At 35.1% G+C, this 24,286-nt stretch overlaps 1 protein-coding gene across 1 annotated transcript; it reads left to right on the top strand.

Annotated features, from left to right (window-relative positions):
• The first annotated feature begins 407 nt into the window (after positions 1-407).
• Positions 408-23,005, top strand: UFL1 (UFM1 specific ligase 1). Its single transcript, XM_084284093.1, has 19 exons — positions 408-521; positions 1,160-1,305; positions 2,063-2,091; positions 2,818-2,915; positions 3,769-3,883; positions 5,038-5,168; positions 5,725-5,783; positions 8,015-8,161; positions 9,342-9,517; positions 10,188-10,367; positions 10,738-10,858; positions 13,572-13,694; positions 16,017-16,137; positions 16,785-16,948; positions 18,360-18,490; positions 18,635-18,715; positions 19,463-19,548; positions 19,966-20,146; positions 20,865-23,005. Exons 1-19 carry the CDS (start codon positions 445-447, stop codon positions 21,066-21,068), a joined length of 2,370 nt encoding a protein of 789 aa, XP_084140219.1. The 5' UTR covers positions 408-444; the 3' UTR covers positions 21,069-23,005.
• The last annotated feature ends 1,281 nt before the right edge of the window (positions 23,006-24,286 follow it).

A 24,286-nucleotide genomic window follows, 5' to 3' on the forward strand; every position in this document is an offset into this window, starting at 1 on the left:
GGGCTCACTATGTGATGGAGTTGCCACTGAGCAGCTGTATAATCTGTGCGCCTCACACACCAGTCTGAGCATCCCTAAATTTGTCAGTAGTGTTGTTCTTCTAATTCCGTCAACGTCCCCACAAACACCCCAAAAGCCTGGCTCATGCATTAAACCAAGTTTAATTTACATTCTCCGCACTAAAAATAAAAGTAAATAAAAATAAAAATAAAAATAAATAAAAAAATAAATAAAAAAATAAAAATAAAAATAAAAATAAAAATAAAAATAAAAATAAAAATAAAAAAATAAAAAAAATAAATGTAACCCCGCAGACCGGGGGCAGCCGGGCCGGGAGGGGGCGCTGTGGGCGGCCGGGGGGGGGGGGGGTGCGGCGAGGAGCTTTGTCCACGCTGGCTGCCCGTAGCTCGCCCGGTTGGGCCGACGTGGAAGGGGAGGGCGGCCATGGCGGCCGCCTGGGAGGAGATCCGGCGCCTGGCCGCCGACTTCCAGCGGGCGCAGTTCGCTGAGGTGGCCCAGAGGTGAGCGGCGCCGCGCCGGTGCCCGCAGCCCGCCGGCGGCAGGGCTCTGATACTGGCCCCACGGCCTCCCCCCAGGCCCGGCGGCACGGCGGGGGGAAGGTTTGGGGTGGGGGTGTTGGGGAGTTTTGGGGGTTGGGGGGTGGGGGGTGGGGAGGGTTTGGGGGTCCCCAGGGGCGTATTTAGGTCCGGGGGAGACGCGGAGTCCCGGCCGGTAAACATCCTCAGGCCCAGCGCTCTGATCCGTCAGCAGTTCAGTAGTAGACTCTGTGGCCCAGAACTCGTTTATATTAAAAAATAAATAAAGTACGAAGAAAATAAAGAAGTATATAAGGGTAGTAAAGAAATCCTGTAAGCGCAGCGCTGTCCGCGTTCACAGGAAGGTGCGATCCTATTGTGGAAGAGGCTGACAGCTGTTGGGCAGTGGAAATCACCTCCCAGCGATGATTCGGGCACGAAAAGCTGCGTGGGTGAGTTGTGGGGCATCAGAAAAGTAGGAACACGAAGTGACTGTCATAAGAAATATTTAACGCACAGAACAGCGAGTAATCAATTTATTCCCTCTGTTCAGTATTTTTAAAACACGCATTTAAAGTTTGTGAGTGCTTGGAATAACCTATTGTTCTTCATGCTGCCGATAGGTTGTCAGAACGGAACTGTATAGAAATCGTCACTAAACTGATCGCAGAAAAGCAGTTGGAAGTAGTGCATACACTGGATGGAAAAGAGTATGTCACGCCAGCACAGATCTGTAGGGAGATTCGGGATGAGCTTCATGTTTGTGGTGGTAAGTGTCACATCTGCTTTCCTTCTCTTGGAAGTTAATATTGAAGGCTATGGGAAGAATTTGATAGTTTTTTTCAGTACCCAGAGTATTTCAAAAAAGTGGTCATGCTTCCTCTTGCTTCATCTACATGTGAATTTGTTTATTTAATTTTTTATTTCAAATCTGTATTAGGCTTTAAATTAAACATATCAAGATACGTTACTTGATTCTTTTTTGCCTATGTAGAATTTCTGAGGTGCAAATGGTCTACTAACCCACTTGAAGGGAAGTTTGCATTTTAGTATCTGGCCCAGATATTTGCCCTGGGCTCAGAATTTCAAAACCATTCTCTGTTCACATCATTAGTTGTAATAATTACATTTTTAAATTATCGTTGCTGATGTTTGACTGTAGCATCATGCAAAGGTAAGAAGCTTTGACAGCCTCTGTGTTAATACTCATGGACTAATGGTCAAATTTGATCAGCATCAAGGCAAAACCAGTCAGGAGGGAGCTGAAAAAGTGATTTTTTTTTTTTCCTGGAGTTTCTGTATTGGGTTGTTAGCAAAGCCATAGTGTAGAACAGCATGGGATATCCTGCACTTACCATAAGTGATTTCTGTGATTTGTCAATATTTAAAGGTGAAATTGGTTTAATTAGTCTACAAAGTAGTGAAGTGTTCTGTACACAATGGACTATGCTGTATACTAAACCTGCTCAAGTATGTTTTATATACTAAAAGTATATTTTTACTTTTTTTTTTTTTTTTTTTTGAAGGTCGAATAAACATTGTTGACCTGCAACAGGTAACTTTTTAGTAATAAAAAAAATACATTCTTCCTTTTTTTATCATGTTTATTGTAAATGTGGACTTCATCAGTCACACTAATTTTTTAATAAGAGAACAGTTTATGAAGAGCTGGTAGCCCTTGTCAGAGCACTGCAGGTTATTTAACGCACCCATTTGCTGTTTTATGTAGAGTTCCTTTGTACTTAATGATACTCTGTGATCTGTGAAATCAGCACCAAAATAAACAGATTTTCTTGATGGTCTCTTCCTTTGCAGACTAAGGGGAAAAAAGAATTGTTTCCCATTTAAATCTAAAACTGCGGGAGCATGCATAATTAACTTTGCATATGCCTTTTTGGATCCTCCCTCTTCCTTCATTAATCTCTTGTCTCCACTAACCTTTATCCTCCAGTAGTCTTCCTCTGAGACTAATTTTCCCTTCTGGCAAAGAAAAATCACTTAGAATCAGAAAACCTTTCTGAAAGACAATTTAGTATTTTCTGTTCATAGCTTTCTGCAATTTTGTATTGCATAGCTTTCTGTTAACCTTGTCACAGTTGAAAAGAGTATTTTTACCCAGTGAAGCTTTATTCCAAATCACAGATTTGCAGTATATGTATGCAGTACTAGAAAAAAATAAAAGCACCTTTTCTTAAGAATATGTAAGTATAATATCTCAATGTTTAAGAATGATTTTCAATTTAAAATTCTTATAACAGTTTTGTTGTTTGTTTGTTTTCAGATAATAAATGTGGACCTTCTGCACATAGAAAACAGAGCTAATGATATCGTTAAATCAGACAAAACTATTCAGCTTGTGCTGGGACAGCTTATAAATGAGTGAGTGCTTTCAGGAGCAACATGTATAACTCAAATCTCGTCTATTTTTTTGAAACACAGGCTAACAATGAGAGTCAGCCTTTGTTGTTTCTGAGGCAAAATATATTTTTCTTGATTGCTATTACAGCTGCTTGGTGATAAGTGTTTATTTTCAAAATGGCTAGTGATGCCAATCTGAAGGTATTCATTGAAGCCATGGGACAAAGGCATTCTGACTGTCTCTGCCCAGTATTCAGAGGTTTTATTTCTTACTTCTTCATGTTTTTGTGCTCAGAAGACAGATCTCATTTTTTCTGTGGGTTTGCTGTCTGCCTCAGCTGTTTACAAGCCTTCTCATTTTCACCTACCTCTTGCATTACCTCACAAGCCTAAGACGTATGAGTTATTTTGTGGCTTTCAACATGCCAACAAACACTGAAGTAATACTGTTATGGCGCTGTCTCTGTTATTGATTGCATTGCAAGATTTATTCTTGGCAAAGAATGTGTAGTTCATGGCTTTCTTGAAATAATTAAGACATACTATGTTTACTAAAGCCCTTTTTCTAAGTCTTATTGTCATAAAATGTTTTCCAGTTTCTTCTTCTTTGACAGATTCATACAAGCAGGTAAACCACCAATTTTAATACTAGCTGCCGTGATTACACTGCTTTTAAAAACACACTTTTTCACTGACATCTTTCTCTTTTATTCAAGTAAAATAACTTCTAGTTTATTTTTGAGAATATGCACCCGAACAGGGTATAGTGCCAGGCCAATTAATAATTCATCAGGGGAAGTGCATGTGGATAACAGGTTGACTTTAAATTTCACATCAATTTCATCTCTTATTTTTTCCCTTGATTTTAAATAAGGAGTTACCTAGACCAATTAGCAGAAGAAATAAATGATAAACTACAAGAAACTGGCCAGGTGACAATATCCGAACTCTGCAAGGCATATGACCTTCCAGGAGACTTCCTGACACAGGTGATGGAACCCACCAACCTATCAAACATAGAATCAATTGTGTTCACCTTCTTTTGTCATCTTTGCAATATCCATGGCTTTAATTGTGACAGGCTGGTTGTCATTCTAAGCAGAAAAGAATTACTATGTAAAGGTTGCAGTGTGACAGCTATTGACAGATTGAGATTGATGTTTGCCTTTTCAGTATTGGGCAACATTTCTTCAGGGTCTTTTTGAGTGTTAGGAACAGAGGGATAAGTTAGACTCGTGGAAGATCTGAAAATTTCACTGTTTGACATATTAGAAGATGTAAGGGTAAATTAATCAGTCCCATTAGCTAGGCAGGAGGCAGAAATACAATGGTAGAGACTTTTCAGTTTATTCAAGAAGGGTAAAGTAAACATAGTTTTTTGTAGCTGAAGCCAGGCATTCATAAAAACTTTTGTTAGTGACTATCTTAAGTGTTTAAAAGGATTAGGGAGGATCAGAGACTTTCAGTCAAGGTTGGATATTTTTTGGAAGATGCTTTTTTCAAAGGGTAGTTCTGTGGTGTATTAAATGAGCAGTCATATTAATTACAACTTTGCTGATTCTTAATTTGTGAACAGAATTCCTCTAATGTTTGTTACGTGGTTAGCTTCTACAAAAAACATTTCTAAAAATGAAAATTATTGTATGTTTTTTCCTTCTTTTTTGGGCAATGCTGAAGGTTTAGTTCACTTTGCACATTTATGAAAACCTTTTTTGTGTTTATTGCTATTTTACTTCTTGACTGTTTGAAAAAATTGATAGTGAATTTCTCTGCCTCTAGTTCATACAAAATAAATAGAAACGTTAAAACGTAGTTTTGATTGTGCATCTCCAAACCACATGGATTTCTTTTGCAAAGTTTTCTGTATTGGATACATACATTGTAATCCTTTTAAGACAGACAGAAGAGAGCATTATTAGGAAAGCTGAATTCACTGATTTGAAGTGTGGGCTATAATGGCATCAACATAATGACATCAACTTACATACAGTTAGACACATTCTCAATATATCTAATAATTAGATTTACCTTTTTCAGCACAACTATCTGTTTTGTCTGTTAATAAAGATTTTTTAAATAATTTCTGTTTAACATTGCTTAGCTAAATTACAATTTTAGCAATCATCCCTGCTTCTATTTACAGGTATTATCCAGGCGTTTGGGTAGAATTATTCATGGACGACTAGACCAGGAAAACCGTGGGGTGATTTTCACAGAAGCCTTTGTTTCCCGGCATCGAGCACGCATTCGTGGTCTCTTCAGTGCGATTACTCGGTAAATTGCAGCACCTGCAACCACGTATTAAAACTATTTTTTTCCATAGTTCTTTAAAGACCAAATTCACTTGAGACTGAGAAGGAAAAGAAACTCATGGATAGGTTTCTTCAGATATAGTTCAGTTCCAGGAGAGCAAGGAAAGTATAACTGAGACATATTTACATTTTTTACAAAAAAAAAAAAAAAAGGGTTGGTTGGTTTGTTTGGAGAATATCTATCCTTACTGTCATTCCACTGCTCCCCTGTCAGTTATGTATTAACATCTACCCAGTACACATTTCTGTAGGAAATGTTTCTTAATAGATCGAAAATTTTTGTGTCAACTTGCATGAAGAAAAAAAAAAGGTTGCTTATGGTAATTATCATAGCTATGTTATATTTTATCATAGTAATTTACAATTAAAACCTTGTCACCTGTGTTACTTGTCAGTGTAGCAGAGTGGGGCAAAGATACTACATAGTTTTGTCCGTCTGGAATAACCTCTTGTTTCTAGATTCTTCACATCCATTTCAGGTCATTTAGTCACATTGTTTTGTTTTTCTTTTTTCCGAGGCCTACACCTATAAGTAACTTGATCACTCGGTATGGATTTCAAGAACATTTACTTTACTGTGAGTTTCATTCAGACTGTTTTGTATTTTCATTAGTTAATTCAGAGATGCTTCGTTACTAGAAGTGCACCTTCAAAGAGGCATTTTAGTATATACTATTAATTCTGGAGTAAAGAACAGTATGCTTCTCTCTAGTATAAAAAGTGTTAAACATTTTGTGCTATCCATAACTGAAGAGATGTTCTCTGTTTCTAAAGCAATGAAAGCATATAGTAATGAAATGCCTCTGGGGGCTGGTTGATGCAAGAAGTACGGTACTCGTTTTGTCATCTGTTACGTTATTTGCCTTTAGCTACTGGCAATTTTATCAGTGAAGCACACAAAAGGGGACAGATTTTGTGTATCCAAACAGCATTAACTGCTCTGGACTTCATTTATTGACTTTTCTCTGTGATAGCAGAGGCAGAGCTTTTGTTACAGTCATAGTTAAATGTCTTTATGTGTTGAGAGATAAAGCATGCTCTTAAACTGTTTACCTTTATTTTCTGCAGCTCTTTAAATAGAAATTCATAAAGATTTCCTATCCAACTACTGAAACTTGTAGGCAGTACTTAATTGTTTCTCACTTCTAATATTTCAGCTTTTCTTTGACTACGAGGAATCCCCTCCCATCTGTTCAAGATGATGCTTCAAGCATCATTAATCTTGTGTGTTGGCTGACCAAGTGTTGTAGCTGTACAGAATCCTTTAATGGTTTTCCATCTCTTCTCATGAAAGTTGATCTCTCTCTTCTGAGTCTTTTTGCCTTTAGGGCATTGCATACTTGAGCTCCCCAGGAAAATCTCTGCTTACCTTCTTGCTTTGTTACAAGTATATTCATTACAAATGAAAATCTTAGCAGTTAAATCAAATCATATAAATGCCCGGCTTTCATATAATCAAATTAAGGTGTTTTTGTTTTTTTTTTTTCCCTAGGAATGTGTTGTCCAGTTATCAGTAGGTTAAAAGGAAAATCTGCTAAACTGCATTACAGCAATGTTGCAGTAGGCAACAAATTTCAGTATGCAGTTAGTCTTTTTACAGGCTCTGCAAGTACATGATTATGTATTGCTCATGTACAATGTTAATTTGTATTGAAGTTCGAGTGTTTTCCTGTCACCAATAGTCAGCACAATGGCTAAGTGTGTTTCTAGTACTGTCTCTATTTTTAATGAGTTAGTTCATCTTTTTCTTTAGTTCTTCTTACTATATTTAATTCCATCTGATGTTTCATAGGTTTCAAAGAAGTTTTTATTTATTGCCAGAGCTCATTTGATCAATTTTTCAGAGGTACCACATCAGTTCATAGAATTAGAAAATGGTTTGGATTGGAAGAGACCTTAATGACCAACTAATTCTACCCACCCCTGCTGTGGTTTCCCTTGCCATAGCCAGGGAAAATAATTGATTATTATTGATAATATTAAAATAATCAATAGAACTCAGTAATGTTTCACTGGAACTTTCCACAAATGTTGGAAACTTGAAAATATCTTTTCAGTGACATTATTTATACTCCTTGCCTTTTATCTTTGTCATTATTAGCAGTGTGTTTCATTTCAAATGGAATGAAAATACCGTAGTTAGCATGAAGAAAGGTTTAGTACTTTGGTTCTACCAGATACCAGTACATTCTTTGTAAGCAATATTTGTTCGTTACAAGGAATTTATTACTGGCAACACTGTGAACATTTTAAACCATAAAGACAGTACAATTGTAAAATTACTCATTGTAAACCGTATGATAGGTGCTAACATTTATGCATTTTAGATAGCAGTTTTTCATGTCTTTTAGTATGTTCAGATCTCTCTATTTTCCATATTGTCTAATATGCAAACAGTGAATGCAAAGAGAACACTATTAATAAAATACTCTTGTATTGTCTCCTCAGAGAACAAATCTTTTATGACTCCGTTTCTTAAATTAAAAGCTGAAACTGTCCAGATCTATGTTGAATAAAGAGACTTTTGATCCTTCCGTAGTGGCGCACTCTTTCAGAACGTTGGATGATTTTGCGAGCTTTTGTCAAGAAATTCTTAGAAGTGCTAAAAATAATGGATAGAACTTGATAATGTTTCATTCGAACAAGCACTTGTAGTTTGGTCTCTAGTTTCTTTCAATTAATAATAAAAAGAAAAACAACTAATGAGGGGGAAAAGAAGAAACAAAATGGAGAAAATAATTGCTATGTTTAGATTAATGGATACATCAAAGTGCAAAATGTCGCTTCATTTGTTTTTCTTTCTTTTAGCTGTGCTAGAAGAACTTGTTAACGCTGGTCGTCTAAAAGGCACCGTGGTTGGTGGGAAACAGGATAAGGCTGTGTTTGTTCCAGACATCTATGCCAGAACACAGAGCAACTGGGTGGATTCCTTTTTCAAGCAGAATGGTTACTTAGGTAATTAATCTTTGTTCTCTTGGATAAAATATCTTTCTAAAGTTAGCATAGGTATTTAGTCTTACTTTAATATATATACTATCTAGTGTGAAGCTCTGCAAGTATAAGTGGTAATAAGTACAGTTAATACTCCTTTTAAAAGACCGTCTTGGTTATAGTTGTGTTACTTCAGCACAAGGAACCATATTTTAGCAGAGAGAACCATGATGCTAAACAGTAACTTTATTTCACACAAAGGGTGTTAAAAATGCTACTTCTATTACTTTTCTGAAAACATTTCTTAAATAGACTGCTTGTAGTGGACTTTTCAGGTGGTTGTATTTGGCCCACATAATTGGGAATTGTAGGTCAGATACACAGATTGCAAACAAACTTTGACTGTTCGTTGCCCTGATAGCCAAGTATGCAGTGCGCAGGAAGAACCTTTTCCACAGTAAGATTTGCAGAACTAGAGTGGATAGCACTCATGTTCTGGTATGAATCCAGATATGTCTATATGACTTAAAGCTGGCTGATGCCTGGTGATGGTGTTTTAAAATGGGAGCTGTGGGAAAATGTGGACCTGAATAAAAAGGGGAGCATACCCTTATGGTCCCAGAGGGCCATTTATTAGTCTTACATTTTGAATAGGCTCAACATACTTTGCTACATACTGTAGTACTTTTAAGTGCTTCCATACTATTGCTCAACTTAGAGTATCCGTCAGAGTCTTTAAATGTTTTCAGAACATCTAAGTTTAAACTGCCAAATACTTTAAATGCTTTGCTTGTGAGGCACTGAACAATTCTACGAGTATATTGGGTTAATTTTAGAAAACATAAGATTTTGACATTTTCCATATTGTAAATATTGTTCATGCTATGTTAGAATAATTTGGGAAGATGTCATTGCAAAGATAAATGTAGTGGTTTAAGAATCTGAAAGAAGCATTTTTTTCTAAAACTTGGACTGAAGTCATGTCCACGGTTTATTCTTCATATTTCTGTTGACTGCGTTTAGCTGTAGCTTGTATTGAAGCAAGTTTTAGGTCAGCATCAGCTTGAAGTTGCACTTGGGCATATAGAAACTATATGTAATTCTTTTTTTCCTGCTTTTCTTGAAAATTGCTATATAAGATACTGTAAGTAGCATGAGTAGTATAAGAAGGAATTTAAATTTAATACATTTCTGACTGTTATAGAATTTGATGCGTTATACAGACTTGGAATCCCTGACCCATCAGGCTACATTAAAAAAAGATACAAGTCCACAAAACTCTTATTTCTGAGAGCAGCTTGTGTTGGTCAAGAAATTGTGGATCAGGTTGAAGCTTCTGTAGAAGAAGCCGTCAGTTCTGGAACCTGGATAGATGTAGCAGTAAGTGATCCTTTCTGTTGGTGTTGGATTTAACTGCTTTGTCTTATTTTTGTGTCAGATGATATTTTCTTGAAGCTACATTAATGTAAATCCCATGTTGTCAGACAAAAATATTCAGACAAAATGTCATAACAAACAGACTTTATTTTCCTTTACATTAGACTCAACAAAAGCAGAGGAAGGCCATGTCAGTACTCATTTGATAGATACCTAAGACTAACTTTTCATTTTAAATTTAATGCTAATGTTTTTTGCTAGAGAGCAACATATATTTTTGGTACTCTTGTGGGAAAAGCCTTAAACTGAAGTCTTATGTAAATTTCATTTCACTAAGGGATATAAGCCATTTTGTCCTAGATAAATCCTTATTTTAGGCTTTAGAGTATCACTTTGTCTCCTGGAAGGAGGTGTGTTGTTGTTTTGTATCTGGTGTTACTCTGCATCTGTTGAACTGCATTTTGAAGTTGGTGTACTGATGTAGCACTGATCAACTTGAGCGATGTTTTTGGGATGCTAGGAGATTTAAAGTAGTGTTTACTCTTGAATTACTCATTTAATGTTATAAATGAAATATATTTTAAGTAGCTAAGAGCAAATCTGTTTATCCACATGTCTGTCCATTCCAGAATACATTATTGTATGTAAATGACTTCTGTGTTCTTTACCCTAGACTCTTCTGCCAAGTTCATTATCAGCAGAAGATTGTGGAATTTTGCTTCAGCAAGTGATGAGATCTTTGAACAAAAACTCTTCAGGTGTAGTCTTCAGCGACACCATTGTAGTCAGTGAGAAATTTCTAAGCAGCTGTACTGATCTGTTTTCTGATATGATGAAACAGAAAGCTGAAAAGGTACAGTTTTTCATTGGTCAAGATGCTACGTTGAATTTTGGAGCATAGTTTGATTGTCTTTCTGTTTGCTGTTACCATCTCTTTACTTCTCATCTGAAATACAGCTTAAGAAGACAAGCAAAAAATGAGGAAAGAGTTTGTGTATGCAGTTGGTGTAGTTTAGTGTATATTCAAGGAACACCATCACAGTTAACAGTATGATCAGATACTGAGTTTGGATAGAGGACTAAATACGTCTTCATGTGTTGGTCTTGGAAAACATAATGTTAAATTAGTATACTCTGAAATTGCTAAATGGCTTAAATACTCCTGTATGTATCTTTTGTTGCTGTCTTTATCTTTCCTACTAAGTGCATGTCCTTCATTGTAGGAAATGAAAAATAACCCTGTTCACTTAATCACTGAAGAAGATTTAAAACAGGCTTCTGTTTTAGAAAATTCAAATGCTAATAAAAAAGACAAAAAAGATGATAGAAGAAAGAAGGCAACTGGTAAGTCATCAGTGTTTTGCTTATGCAAAAAAAAAAAGATGTTTAGCCTTAAAAATATTTAATTATGAAGTTATTCTGTTTTGTAGTCCATTAGTTTCCTCCAGTCCATTGCTGAAGATACTTTAGGAAACAATCCAACCACTTGTCATGATTATACTGTAGTTGTAGATGTATCTGAGCTATGTACCTGAGATGTCATTTCAGATTCAGTACAGATGAAGTACCATAAAGAAATCCTGAATTAGTCCAGAACAAAGCACATGGCTCTAGAAATGGAATCTGTGTTCATTTGTTTGTGTATATGGTATATTCACACAAGAATGAGTTGTATGTGAGGTCCCGTAGAACCAGCTCAGAGACATCTGTACCATTTTTTACTACACAGTGTAGATACACTCTTATTCTCTACACTTTCAGGGATCCAGAAGAATTAAAATATTTCTTAAGAGTGTTCAGAAATTACTTCCAAAATCATTCGGTCTAACTTCAGAAATGAGATACTAAGGTTTTTTTGTTTGTTTGTTTTTTGTTTTTGTTTTTTTTTGAGAATGTTATGCTTCTTTTTGAGAATCCCATGCCAATAATTTTATGTTTGCATACATAACAGTCATTTGGAGATTCACACAATTTACTTTATGGTATATTGTGTGTTAAATTAATTCTATACTTTATTCCACTTGTGTGGTGGCTGTTTGGAATAAATTTTAATTTGAGGGACAATAAAAATGTGTAGCTTAAAAAACCCTTTGAAATCTTTCTAGTTTTTAAAACATTTTTTGGATTAAACACTGTATTTTCAGTTCCAGAGATTTTACATGACTGTTGTGTTGCTACGGCACAGCTGAGTAATCTATGTTGAACGCACATGCAGAGTTTTATATGCTGTTGAAAGCAACAGAGCATTGATGCATCTAGCTTAATTGAATATACTAATTTGAAAAATAAAACATAAGATTCTACTCTTAAAAGGCCATGACTGAGTTGGCATGGAAACTAAACTTACTCTTGCCACAAGAGACAGTAGATTTTTCTAGGCCATAGCTGAAGTAGAGAAGCTTGAACTTTAATTGAACTGTCATAAATCGAATGACTTCAGTTTCCAGCCTTCTGAGGATTAAAGTCTCTACAGAGCATGTACCATTTGGAGTTTTGTTCATATCCACAGATAACATATGCTGTGCAATAAGCAAGACTACCTTGAAGTGTTTTTGTATTGATTGTTACATGTGTTACCTCACAACATTCAAAATTATGGTTTAAGGATTAGGTGTTGCTGCATAATGGCAAAATGTGGCCAATGTCACATTGCCTTAACGTCTTGTCTGTGCACGTATGTCTGCTGTGCAAGTGCAGTGTGGCATGGCCTAAGTGTTAACGCCACTGATACAAATATGGATTGTGCCATATACTTAGTGATTTCAAAATAAATTGTCAGTTGTCTACTTATAATGCCATTTGTAGCAGTCTCTTACAAATAAGTATATACGGACACTGCAGAAATGATCCTTCCTGTAGGTTACAGTCCATCCTGTTGTCATAAACTATGGCTTCTTTTCCAGCTGTAGTTTCACTTAATTCATTGCTCTCTGAATGAGATTCTGACTGTGGATTGTGGCTTTTTTGTGTGGCTTTCAAGTAAAATGCAGGATGAATGTAGCTTGCTTTCAAAATAACTAATATGTTGCGCACTTGACAAACTTGACAAAGTCATGTATTAAATAAGTTTGTGAAAAACATCCACTCTTGCTTTATGGGAGGTCAGAAACTCAGGTCTCACAGTGTGCTGCTAGATGCTACTGGGCAAGTTTATTGTTCCTGTAAAGTAATGCTATGCAGTTAGCTTTCTAAGTGGTAGCATCTTGCCCTTGTGTTTCCTTTTGTCAAATGATGATAGTACTGTTAGGTAACATAGTAACTTGAAACCTTGGACCTTATATTTAACTGGAAAAATAATTACTTTCTCAAGACTTAGAGCGTGCATAGAACTAATTATTCTGGAGTTTAAAGTCAAAGAACAAGGGAATGAGCAATGAAAAAGGGAGCAAACAACTAAGCAACTTGCATTGTGCAGAGGGAATGTTTTGTAAGACGAGATGCTATCTGCAGCGTAAATATGTGGGTTACAGCACCTATGAACTAAGTAATTTGTTGTTTGTCAGAACTGGAGTATCTTACTGCTTCACAGTCATGTAGGAACAGTTGAAAAAAGTATTAATTGAATGCACATTTTCAAGAATATTTGGGGTAAATGCCTGGAGGATTATTTCTATGAAAGTCAATGAAGTTGCATTATGTGGAATATTTTTGAGTAACTTATTTATTCAGCATCACTGAACAAAATGCTAACTGCTTACTAAAATGCTGTTTTCAGCCATTAGAAAATCTCCCATTACATGAGTGAAATTAGTATCTCATCAGTTTTCATCTGGAAAAAGGTATTACTGATTTTTTTAATGGCATATGTGGTTAGTATTTGTGTCTATTTGTGACACTAGTTAAAATGAAGCCTTCACTTAGTATGTTTTTCTATTTCTAAAGAACGAAACTTGTAACACTAGTATTCTGGCATATGTATTGTAGGTTATCTTTCGACTCAAGTTTTTGACTTTTCATTTTTTTAATTTACCTTTAACAAGGACTGCAGATAAATTACCATAATATTATAAACTTTTAAATGCTAGAACTGTGAACTAAGCAAGTAATTCTCCACCAGAGGGCAGTGGAAGCGTGAGAGGAGGTGGTGGTGGTAATGCTAGAGAGATCAAGATTAAGAAAACCAAGAAGAAAGGAAGGAAGGATGCTGACAGTGATGAAGAGTCACAAACAACTAGCACAGGTACGTCATTTTATTTTGGGCACTGTCCACTTGTAGAGACATGTTTATATCACCTGCTTTTCATCATCTCTAATTTCCCCACTATGTTGGTAAGGTCAGGTAAAATCTCAAAAAATATGAGAATACTATTCAGTTAGAATTATATCAATAGATATAATACTGCTATTTACATGAAATGTAAATACATATTCACTGAATAGTCTAACTTAGTCTTTGAAAAAGAAACCGAAGTAATGGAAAATAAAACAGATATTTTTAAATTTTGATTTTATGTAGGAAATGGTATGGATTTCAGGATGAAATTAATGTATATAAATACCTAAAGGGATGGTGCAGTTAAGACAGAACCAGGCTTTTCTAAGTGGTGCCCAGTGCCAGGACAAGAGGCAGTGGGAATAAACTGGAACACAAGATGTTTCATCTGTTCAGTAAACGCTCTTTACTGTACAGATGATGAAGTGCTGGCACAGGTTTCCCAAAGTCGTTGTGGAGCCTTCCTCCATGGAGATACTCAAAAGCCATCTGGACATGGTACTAGGAAAGCAGCTCTGGGTGGCTCCACATGAGCTGAGACGTTGGAACAGATGACCCTCCAGAGGTCCGTCCCTTCCAACCTCAACCATGCTGTGATTCTGTGATAGGGATATTGTAGTTGGTTTCTTAACTCACGCTGAATAGTGTATGATTAATAAAGTAGTTCCCATCCATTTCCAAAGCCTGGTTAACTTAAACAATTCATAGCATTGAAATACTACTTAGACATTAGTCCTCATAAGCATGAAAATACAGGTTTAATATTTTAAAGTAAGATTCATCTTGTATTAATGAGACTTTTACATCTTAGCTAGCTACCTTTGTAAGCCAACGTTTTAGTGGCAGAAAGTAGGTGTTATGAAGGCCCATCAGTCTGACTAGTTTTAGATGTGTATTATAGGAGGAGTTTGAATCATTCCCTACTGGTGCCCATTTCTCCCTGCTGATTGTTAGAAGAAGGAGCATGGAGGCTTCCTCATAAGCAGATGCCTACATGGTTAGACTTTTATTAAACAGTGGCTGCAAATTAAACAGTGATAATTATGTGTTACTTCTTTAATTCAAGTACCAGATGTGTGCTTCCATTTTATATGTAGTATCTAGATTTCTAATAGTGACTGCAAAACACTTCTAAACATATTTGAAGTTTTGAGGCACAGTGTCTTAATTTTACGTGATACTACTCATAGTTTCCTGTAATTCACATATAAATGAAGTTATTTTTCCAGATTGATGAGTTACTGAGTAACACAGCGTTAAATCAACCTTTTTGTGTGTGTGTGTGTGACCTTTCATGTTTTACAGTTGTTGCTAGTTGTGCTGTGTTGTAATAAATAGACTGACTTAAATAGTGTTTCATGAATGCTGTTTGATTAACTTCATTTTTGAGTTACTTCCTGTACAGGAGAAAAAATACTCAGTCATCATATTCATGAACTAAAATCCCAAGATAAATTCAGATGTAACCATTCAAATATAAATAACACCCTTCCAAAAACTGATCTAAGTCCCCTTTCCATCTGTTTTATATAGTCTATGTTCTTCATTGCTACTGTAGCAGGACTGGAAGACTCATTGATTTCCTTTCAGTTACCTTACATGCAGAATTACCCTATTTTATCCTGCAGCTGGAATATGCAATGCCTCTGCTTTTCCAGTTCCCTGTCGTCATCCTGATCTCATTCTTAAGTGTAAAAACTAACATCTGCAGCATGCAGATGAACTTAATATATTGCCCAAAACAAAAATACAGATGCAATAATTTATATGCAGCATAGAAAGTGATCTTAATACCCAAATTTCGTCCTAATTTTCTTACTGTATCCTGTCTGAAATTTTATGTAATCTTGAACTATAACCTCAAGTTGAAGATACTCTCTGTTACATGATCATCTACACTACTAACTGGGTTAAAAATATATATCTTGTGAATATCAAGTAATAATATTCTATTCAGTTTTTACATTAAAAAAATATCTGTTTGGTCTTGGTAAGGTCATCCTTCCCATATATATAGGCCAGACAGTTTGAAATCTTCCACCAAAATGTTTTTGTATATTTCTTAAGTTGTCTGTAACAGAAAATAACTGTGATCAAAAGAGATTTCATCAATTTTTCGTATGTACAAAATTTTACTGTTGTCTGTAGTCATCCTTTTCTTTGTGTTGGTAATGCATTTCTTCTGAGGATGTTTGAACTATGAGGCGTTTCAATGTCTCATACACAGAGTAACTAAAGCAATGTTAAGTATAGAGTTTTGACAACGAATGTTGTTTATGGCTACTACAGATAGGAATAAGCACATGGAGTTCCCTTTCATGACCCAAGAGGAAATTCAGGATGTTTTAAAGACCCGTATGCAAGACTGCCCTGAGGAGCTTATTACAGAACTTGCTGAACATCTAATAAGGTAACTTCTGTAATTCAAACAGAGTTAGAAGGTCTGTGATTCATTTCAGATGAATCTTCTAAGCAAGAAAACAGAATCAAGAGAAAACAAATTTACTGATGGAAGTGAATCGATACTCTCTTTCTGTGCAGATCTGTGTTATATACTTCCTTTTGTATTAGAAAGCTGTACTGTCACAGTAATGAGAAATAATGCTTCTGCCAAGCGGTAGGAAGTTCTGTGTCCTGTGTCAGGAAGAGATTTCAGGGTCACGGTTATATTTCCACATCCTTACACTGATCTATGTTGGGATTTCACCAGTGCCATCTTATGTACAGCTCTTGTATGTCCTCTGTCCTTTGTGGCACTACTGGCACTTGTGTAACCGGATGGTAAGCTAGGTCAGCAAAGATGAATAATTTATTTTAAAAGATGTTCCATGAGAGAGTGTATGTGTTCAGGGCAAAAAGGACATGAGAAAACCATAAGGACATGAGAAAACCATAAACTTTATGGGCTTGCTTTATATCATCATTCTGTGGCTTTTATGTCCCACTCACTCTGTTGTGACATAGCTTTCTCTATTGGTATGTTTGGAAAAATCTTCAGCATTTTTACATTTTGCTTAATATTCCTTTTTTTTTCTGCTTCATCTTCCCTGTTCTAAGACCTCTAACAAAAAGTTACCAGGAAGTTGTGCGTTCCGTTTTTACATCTTCAACATCTTCCTCTGGAGCTAGCAGAAGACAGACTATGAAGGACCTGCAGGAAGAATTCTCAAACTTGTACAACAACATTCGGTTATTTGAAAAGGGAACAAAGCATTTCACAGGTATAATAAATACATAGTTAAAATGAATACACTCCTTCAAGGATGTTGAATTTATTCCAGAATCTATATTCAGAGGCAAAGAGGAGCAACAGTTTTAAGAAAATTAAAACTTAGGGATGTATTTACGGTGTCTAAAACTGACCTCCTGCTGGGGTGCACTGCTTTGCACACTTACTGAAACACATTCTCTTTATTTCATATCCACAGTCTTCATTCTGTCCAGGTCATTGTGTTCTTGGCCTTTCTTCCAAAGTGTTTGCGTCCCTTTTAGTTTTTGTTGTCTCTTTACTATTTTTTTAAACTGACTTCAGTCTGTCACCTGTGTAACTAGTGAAAACAATGAATAGCATCTGACTCTTGAGAACTTACCTCTCAACCTTCTTCTGGTTTGGTGTTGAAAGTAACTGCTCCTTGTAAGTACTTTTTCAAAAAGGTGTAGGTTCATTTTGCAGTGGGTTACTCTGAAATGGGTCTTCTTTATCCACCTTTTTTTTTTATTATTATTATTATTATTACAGAAAGGACTTCTCTTACAAGCAAAGACTTGTGGCTTTTTTCTTTTTTTTTATTGGTTGGAAACAGAAGTGCTGAATTACTAACAGGCCAACTCCTGTTCTTACCCCTGCCATCAGAGTGGTTCCGAAGAGTGTTTATCAACATGGTCATAGGTGCTTTATATACACATGTGTATACACACACACACACACATATATATATATACACACACACGCGTATACATATATATATTATAGATTATATATATATATAAAATTTATGTTTATGTATAATCATGTAAATTACATGTATGTTATTTTTATGTATTTATATATAATGTATATATCTACAGCATTTTCCTAATGCTGTAAATGTTTCCAAGATTCTGTGCTCTTCAGTTTTCTTTGAAACTTTCCCTGTGGAAAGTTACAGCAAAAGGAAATATTAACACACACAGAACAAATAGATATAAACGTGTTTTTGAAATAAATTTAGTTATTTCCCATTAGCCTCTGTTCTTGTACACTGGTTCTTTTTTTCTTAAAATTCTGCTATTTCAATCTTCTGTCGCATGCCAGCTCATTTAACTGCTTGTCTTGTTGACTTTTCTTTTTCATACTTCTACTTGTTGATTAATAGAATCAACAGTGTTTGTTCATTAGCAGTTCTTGCTCATACAGATACACCTTTGAAGTACTAACAGTGCATTCAAATGCTCTTACAGACCCGAAAGTCCACATTTTCACTGAGGAATGAAGAACTGTAAATGAGGGAAGATACTCTTCATGTATCTAGATGACTTTCTTGTACTGCTCTGGGTTGATAGAGTCCATGATTTAGGAAGTGTTGTGATAACTGTTCATATGAATCTGCTGTAATAAGTTACTTTCCAACTTTTAATCTTTTTTTTAAACAGATGAAACTCAGACTAACCTTGTCAAGCACCTGTTGAAGACTGTCTGTACAGACGTTACAAATCTTATTTTCAACTTCCTAGCATCTGATTCAATGATGACAACAGAAAATTATTCTGCTATCACAAGTGAGGTATGCAGCTATCAGTTCCTTTTTTTGACAGTCTCAAATAGATCAGTGATACCTATTTAATATTTAATAAACTTCTGTTTAAATATGCCTACAGTTAAAATAGTAATTCGTATTGCAGATTGTTTCCATTCTTCTCTCATACAGGTCAGGACCAAGATTTTAGGTAAATTGCCAGAAGACACCAAAGGTCCTTTAACTAAACTGCATACTTCTCTGAATGGCAAGGTAAAGTATTCCAGAATCTTTTGAGTTCACATTTTCTGTTCTGGTGATATTATGCTAATAAACAGCTGAAACACATAGTGTAGTACGTAAATGGTGCTGCTGCTGTAAAGGCTGAAGGCAAAGTCATCTTTCAAATTTATGTAAGTCAGTGAGAGTAAGTACATTTTCATATCTGTGAATTTTAAGAGGTGAAAAGGTGATCTCACATTCTGATATTGATAGTCACCTGGCTGTTTGCTTCCAGATGGACTCTAGTGTATCTTTTATAAGAAAAACAAAAGCTGATAGAGAATCTGCAGTTTAAAGTGATTGGTGTTTCTTGTATTTACTTTCTGAAGCTCCTGATGTTCTCCCATGTATTCCTTAACTAGTATTCTTGGGTATTTAAAAATAAATAAATAAATAAATAAAAACCAGATTATGGCAGTGTAAGTATAAAGAAATGCAATTTATAATTTCTTATATGCAAAAGACCATTTTTAAAGAAGAAAAATCTATAAAGAATTGTAGAATGAATTCCTATTTAGTATTTCATTTTTAATACTAACATGATAGTATAGTTCTTGTATTTAAATACGTTAACTATTGGAAGGTGGATAAACTTAATTTTTACTAAATACTTTTTTGTTTTTCTACCATGGTTTATTCTAAGTGTATTCATTGTCATCTATTTGAATGATTAATTATGAACAGTAGTTAGCTTATTTTCTAACCTGCTTACACAGATTATTATTTTTTTTTTAATAGAGTTTAGAAGATTTCCTTTCATACCTTGATTCTGCAGCAGATATTTGTGATATTATGGTGAAAAAAGGAGACAAAAAGAAAGAAAGGTACCTTAATTTTATTTATTCTGTTTACACTGTGTGAAATGTAACTTTGTTGATGCACAAATGTCAGATGGTAGTTTGGTAGCAGTCACACAGAAAGTGTGAGAGGCAATCTTTCTTTCCAGACTGTTTAACTGAAAAATACAAAGTCAGGCAGCCTTAATTCCATGGGAGAAGTCAGAGAGGAGAGTTTGTATTTAGCTAACTTGCTTGGCTGGCTGGTTACTACAACATACCAGTTCAGGTTCACTAGGGATTTTTTCAAAATCTGAGCTACAACAGTGCTTTTTTTTAATCAAGAACTGGTCGATCAGAGGAGAAAGTAGCATTATTAATGTTAGAAGAGCTTTAGAGTCTATTTTAATTATTATAAGACAGAATGGAAAACATATTTTAATCTAATATATTCCTGTTTCTTAGGCAAGTCTTATTTCAGCATAGACAAGCTCTGATTGAACAGCTAAAAGTAACAGAAGATCCAGCTCTTGTTCTGCACCTGACATCAGTACTGTTATTTCAGTTTTCAACCCACTGTATGCTTCATGCACCAGGGAGATCTGTACCACAGATCATTAATTTCCTAAGCGGCAAGATCCCAGAGGTATTCCTTTCTAGCCTTTTAGTAGGAAAGCACATTTTTTCTATGACTAAACATAAAGAGTTGTGCCTCATACTGACTCCTTCTGCTGTATAACACTAGCACCTTTGCTTTTCATGTCTAATTTTTATGTGCAGAGTATGCAGTTTGTCTGATCTATGTTTCTATTCAAGTATATCATTTCAGGAATCTCTTTTCAACATTTTTTAAATAAAATTAAAAATCCTTAAGTGATCTGTCTGTACTGTAGCTTTTGCTTTTATCTGTAGAGTCAGCTATCCATTACGGAATGTTATAAATTACTGAAAATTCTTAAAATTCTCTTTCCTCCTACCTAGAGCGTGGATGGTTTTGAACTTTTCTGATTCAGTCTTACAAAAGATGTACCTCTTCAAAAATAAAGTTTCAAATTCTATATCTAATCAGCACAAACTGATGGTGTTTACTGACTGCATTGCTTTACTGCTGCAGTGGTTAATTGTCTTGTTCCCTCAGTATGGGTGTACTTTTATTTTTCTATCTCTTTCACAGAATTTAGGTTAGGTTGCAAAATACCTTGATGGAACTACATGCATCACTAACCTTTTTTAGACAAGAATGGAAGAATGTGTGTGGTTTTTTAACATTTATTCTTCAATTAATTAAAAGTTTGTGTACCTTCTCCATAATGTTGACATTTCTTTTTGTTGTTTGTTTTTTTTGTTCTTTTTTCCCCCTTCAGGATCAGCATTCTCTATTAGTCAAATACCAGGGATTAGTAGTGAAACAATTGATCAGTCAGACTAAGAAGACTGAACAGGGGGACAGCGATGAAACAGAAGAGGACGAAGGAGCAGATGCCATTCGGAAAGAGCTCCAGGAAATCACTACCTCTATCAAAGATCTTGTTCTCAGACCTAGAAAATCTTCTGTAACAGAGGAATAAAATGATTATTGAGTGCATCCACATCCGTGATATACTCAGATTTTTTTTTTGATTTTTTTTTTTTTTATCCTGAGGGGAAGGGTAGGAGAAAATGCTTGAAAAACTTCTAATATTTGGCTTCTCGCAAATCACAGCCAGGGAACACAGCTGTTGTGTGATAGTGACAAATGGAGTTTTGTTTATGTACTACTGCAGCATACCTGTAACATGCATAATAATGTATTAGATGTAGGTATGACAGAGCGCAACTGTGGGTACTTTGGGTATGAAAACAGTGTTTTTTTAATTGGCAACTTCATATGAGACCTCAAGAAATGGTTATTTTTCCTGTAACACTATTCTGTTACATGCTTCTAGTTATGCTCTTCTGATTTTGATTTATAATGATAAAAGGATTGCATATAAGTTTATATAAGCCTATGTATCAATCTCAAAGACTAGTTTTGAAATGATAATATTGCCATAAATGGTGTACAAATGAAAGGCCACTTTTACTTTTTGATATCATGAGTGGTTATTTTCAGCTTCTGTTCACTAAACTGCAAGAGTAAAAACACTGAGTACAAGTTTATGTTCCTAAACTTAAGTGACTCAGTATTAATGTGAGTTTCTAAAGGTACTGAAAGCTTTCAAAAATCAGCACACCCATACTATTCATGTATTAACATCAATAATAGCAGCTCATTTGAAACTTGTAATTGGGACAGAAGAGGCAATAATCTTTTGCACTAATATTTTGAGGGTGAAGAAATAATGTTGCACCAGCCATATTTAACATACTACATGTTATTCAGCAGTCCTGTTGATTTCTCAGTCCAGTTCTAGTTGCAGTTTGAAGGCAGCTGCCTTGAGGGAACTTCTAGTATTCTGTTTACCCTGAGTTTCTTGAAAAAAAAAAATTAAAGTTAACTTTTATGATATTTTTACATAAACTTTATGGACTGAAATTTGTTTTTCTAACCTGAAATAGCAAAATATTGTTAAAAGTGTTTCACTCAAGTGTTTTCCCTGCCTTATTTTCACAAGTACTTTATGTATTCAGTAAAGCTGAAAATGTGTAGATTAAATAAATTGGAGTTCTGCCACTATTTATGACATAAAACTTGTCATAACACTATGTCAAACTAATTTCTAATTTGTCACATTAAATAAGGTCACTTTCAAACCATAAATATTTTAGTTGTATCAAATCCTTTTTAGATTTATATTACTTCAGTAAGGCCCATTGCTTTCACGTGTGTAATTGCAGGTTTTTGCATAAAATTAAATTTGAGTACTAAAGAAAGCATTCTTTTCACTGAAAAAGTTGCTCAACCAAATTTCCAAAATTCTTTGATGCTGAAAGAAAGCAATTAGATTCTGTGCAAGTCCTACTTTGTTTAAATACTTTGTCAGCAAAACAAATACCATTCATGTATTCTACATGCTTAATCAAAATTATCTGCAAGCCTGAAATTAGAATAACAAAAGTTGACAAGGTGAGGTATGGAAACTCAGATTAACCAAGGTTGAGTTAATTTTGATAATGTACTTTTATATCTTTAAAATTGTTTTTTACTTTATATTTAATGATGTTCACATCATAATTCTGGTCTTTTACCCACTGTAAGACAAAAGCAGTGTGCTAGTTGTAAGGCAGAAGCAAAGGTAGTTGTTTGTTTTTCTTTGGATGGAGGCTATCTTAGATGACATTAAAGGACAGTGAGGAATAAGAGAAAAGTAGTGTTCTGGCTGTTCAGCTTTGTTTAAGAAAAAGTTTGCATACAGGGAACAGGCTTGATTTGTTGTTATTTAGCCAGAATAATGACAATTTTCCTATACTGAATGTAAACGATTTTATATAACATGGATCTATTTTGTAAATAATATGCCATATGACATTCTGTATGCAAATATGAAAATATTTTAATAACATTAAATGAAGTATTTAAAATGCACTTTGTTGATTTAACCAATGGTTGATGATCTTGCAACTTGAAGCTTTCAAACAGCAATCAGTTATATGCACTGTTTTATATAACATGCTGTTTTGAGCGTCCCTGTATTTTTGTTTGATTATGTTTTATGCTGGAATAATAACTTATAAAATCTACTAAACCATGCATTAGAGTTGCTATATGGTAGCCATTGTTATAAGAATTATAAAAATATGTGTGTTCTTCTAAGTAGATGAGAAAAAGACGCTAAAATTCAGAGGTCTTGTATGGAATTCTAGGACACACAAGTTGGAAAATTTTCCCACAGATACTTTTGTAGTCTCTTAGATATGGAAAAACAGTCTTTAGTTTATGAAGTAGACTTATCTTGAAAGAGAGGGAAAAAGAATATTTACAATTTCCTGAATATTATGCTAATTTGGGGGTTTTACCTCTCCATATGAGAAATTAAAGGTTGGACTTGGTGCTTAGGGACACAATGTAGTGGGTGACTGGTAGTATGGTGAAGGTTGGACCAGACGATCTTGGAGGTCTTTTCCAACCTTAATAACTCTATGGTTCTTTGTATGTAAGAGTATTCTTGTCTTAGAAATCAGAGGTTCAGTTCACAAAACAAAAGTGTCTATTGGCATATCTAGGAAAATGAGAAGCGATGCACAATTACAACATTGTTACTTCGGCTTTAAGTAGTGTAAGCCTCTTGTAACCTTCACCTTAATCACCACCATTATAGCTTCTGTGAATGCATGTACATACATACGAACATTTATAAACAGACTTTTTGTAGTCTCATTTGCTGCTCTCAGCAAATTGGAGTAGGTGCATTAACTGTAGGCAGAAAAATATTTTTCTCAGCCTTTCCTTTCCCCATTACTACGTGGCAAATTGCAACTTTTTAAGCTGGTTATTTGCAGGTCTGCTGGAACTTGCAGCTTTCTTTCCTGTTCTCTTGGTGTGCAACGTCTTTGAAACAAGAATTGGCACAAGTTTCCAAATAATAGTTAGTATTGGGGGTTGTTGTCTGGATTAAAGCATCTTAACAGCTTGCTCAGATAAAGCTACAGGCTTTTTAGGGTCTTTTAGGCTTCTTCTGAAATACTGCTCTGTGATTTTCCTTTTTTAACTAGCAGTTACATTTCCTTAGGCCACGAAAATGGAAATATCTAAAAAACTGAGTAGATTGTTGTTGCTGTTATTGGAATAGGAAGTTTAGTACTTACACAGAAAACATGGGAGTGATTGTACTGGGTCAGATCAACTGTCTGTGTAGCCCAGTATTGT

This window comes from Netta rufina (assembly GCF_964035555.1).
Source record: "Netta rufina genome assembly, chromosome: 3".
Classification (NCBI taxonomy): Eukaryota; Metazoa; Chordata; class Aves; order Anseriformes; family Anatidae; genus Netta; species Netta rufina.

What these genes read in the sequence shown, in the direction of transcription:
- UFL1 (XM_084284093.1), top strand. Translation starts at nt 445, where the DNA reads ATGGCGGCCGCCTGGGAGGAGATCCGGCGCCTGGCCGCCGACTTCCAG. An exon ending in GAACCTGGATAGATGTAGCA is followed by an intron (nt 9,518 to 10,187) that starts GTAAGTGATCCT and finishes TCTTTACCCTAG; the next exon opens with ACTCTTCTGCCAAGTTCATT. An exon ending in ATTCTGCTATCACAAGTGAG is followed by an intron (nt 18,491 to 18,634) that starts GTATGCAGCTAT and finishes TCTCTCATACAG; the next exon opens with GTCAGGACCAAGATTTTAGG.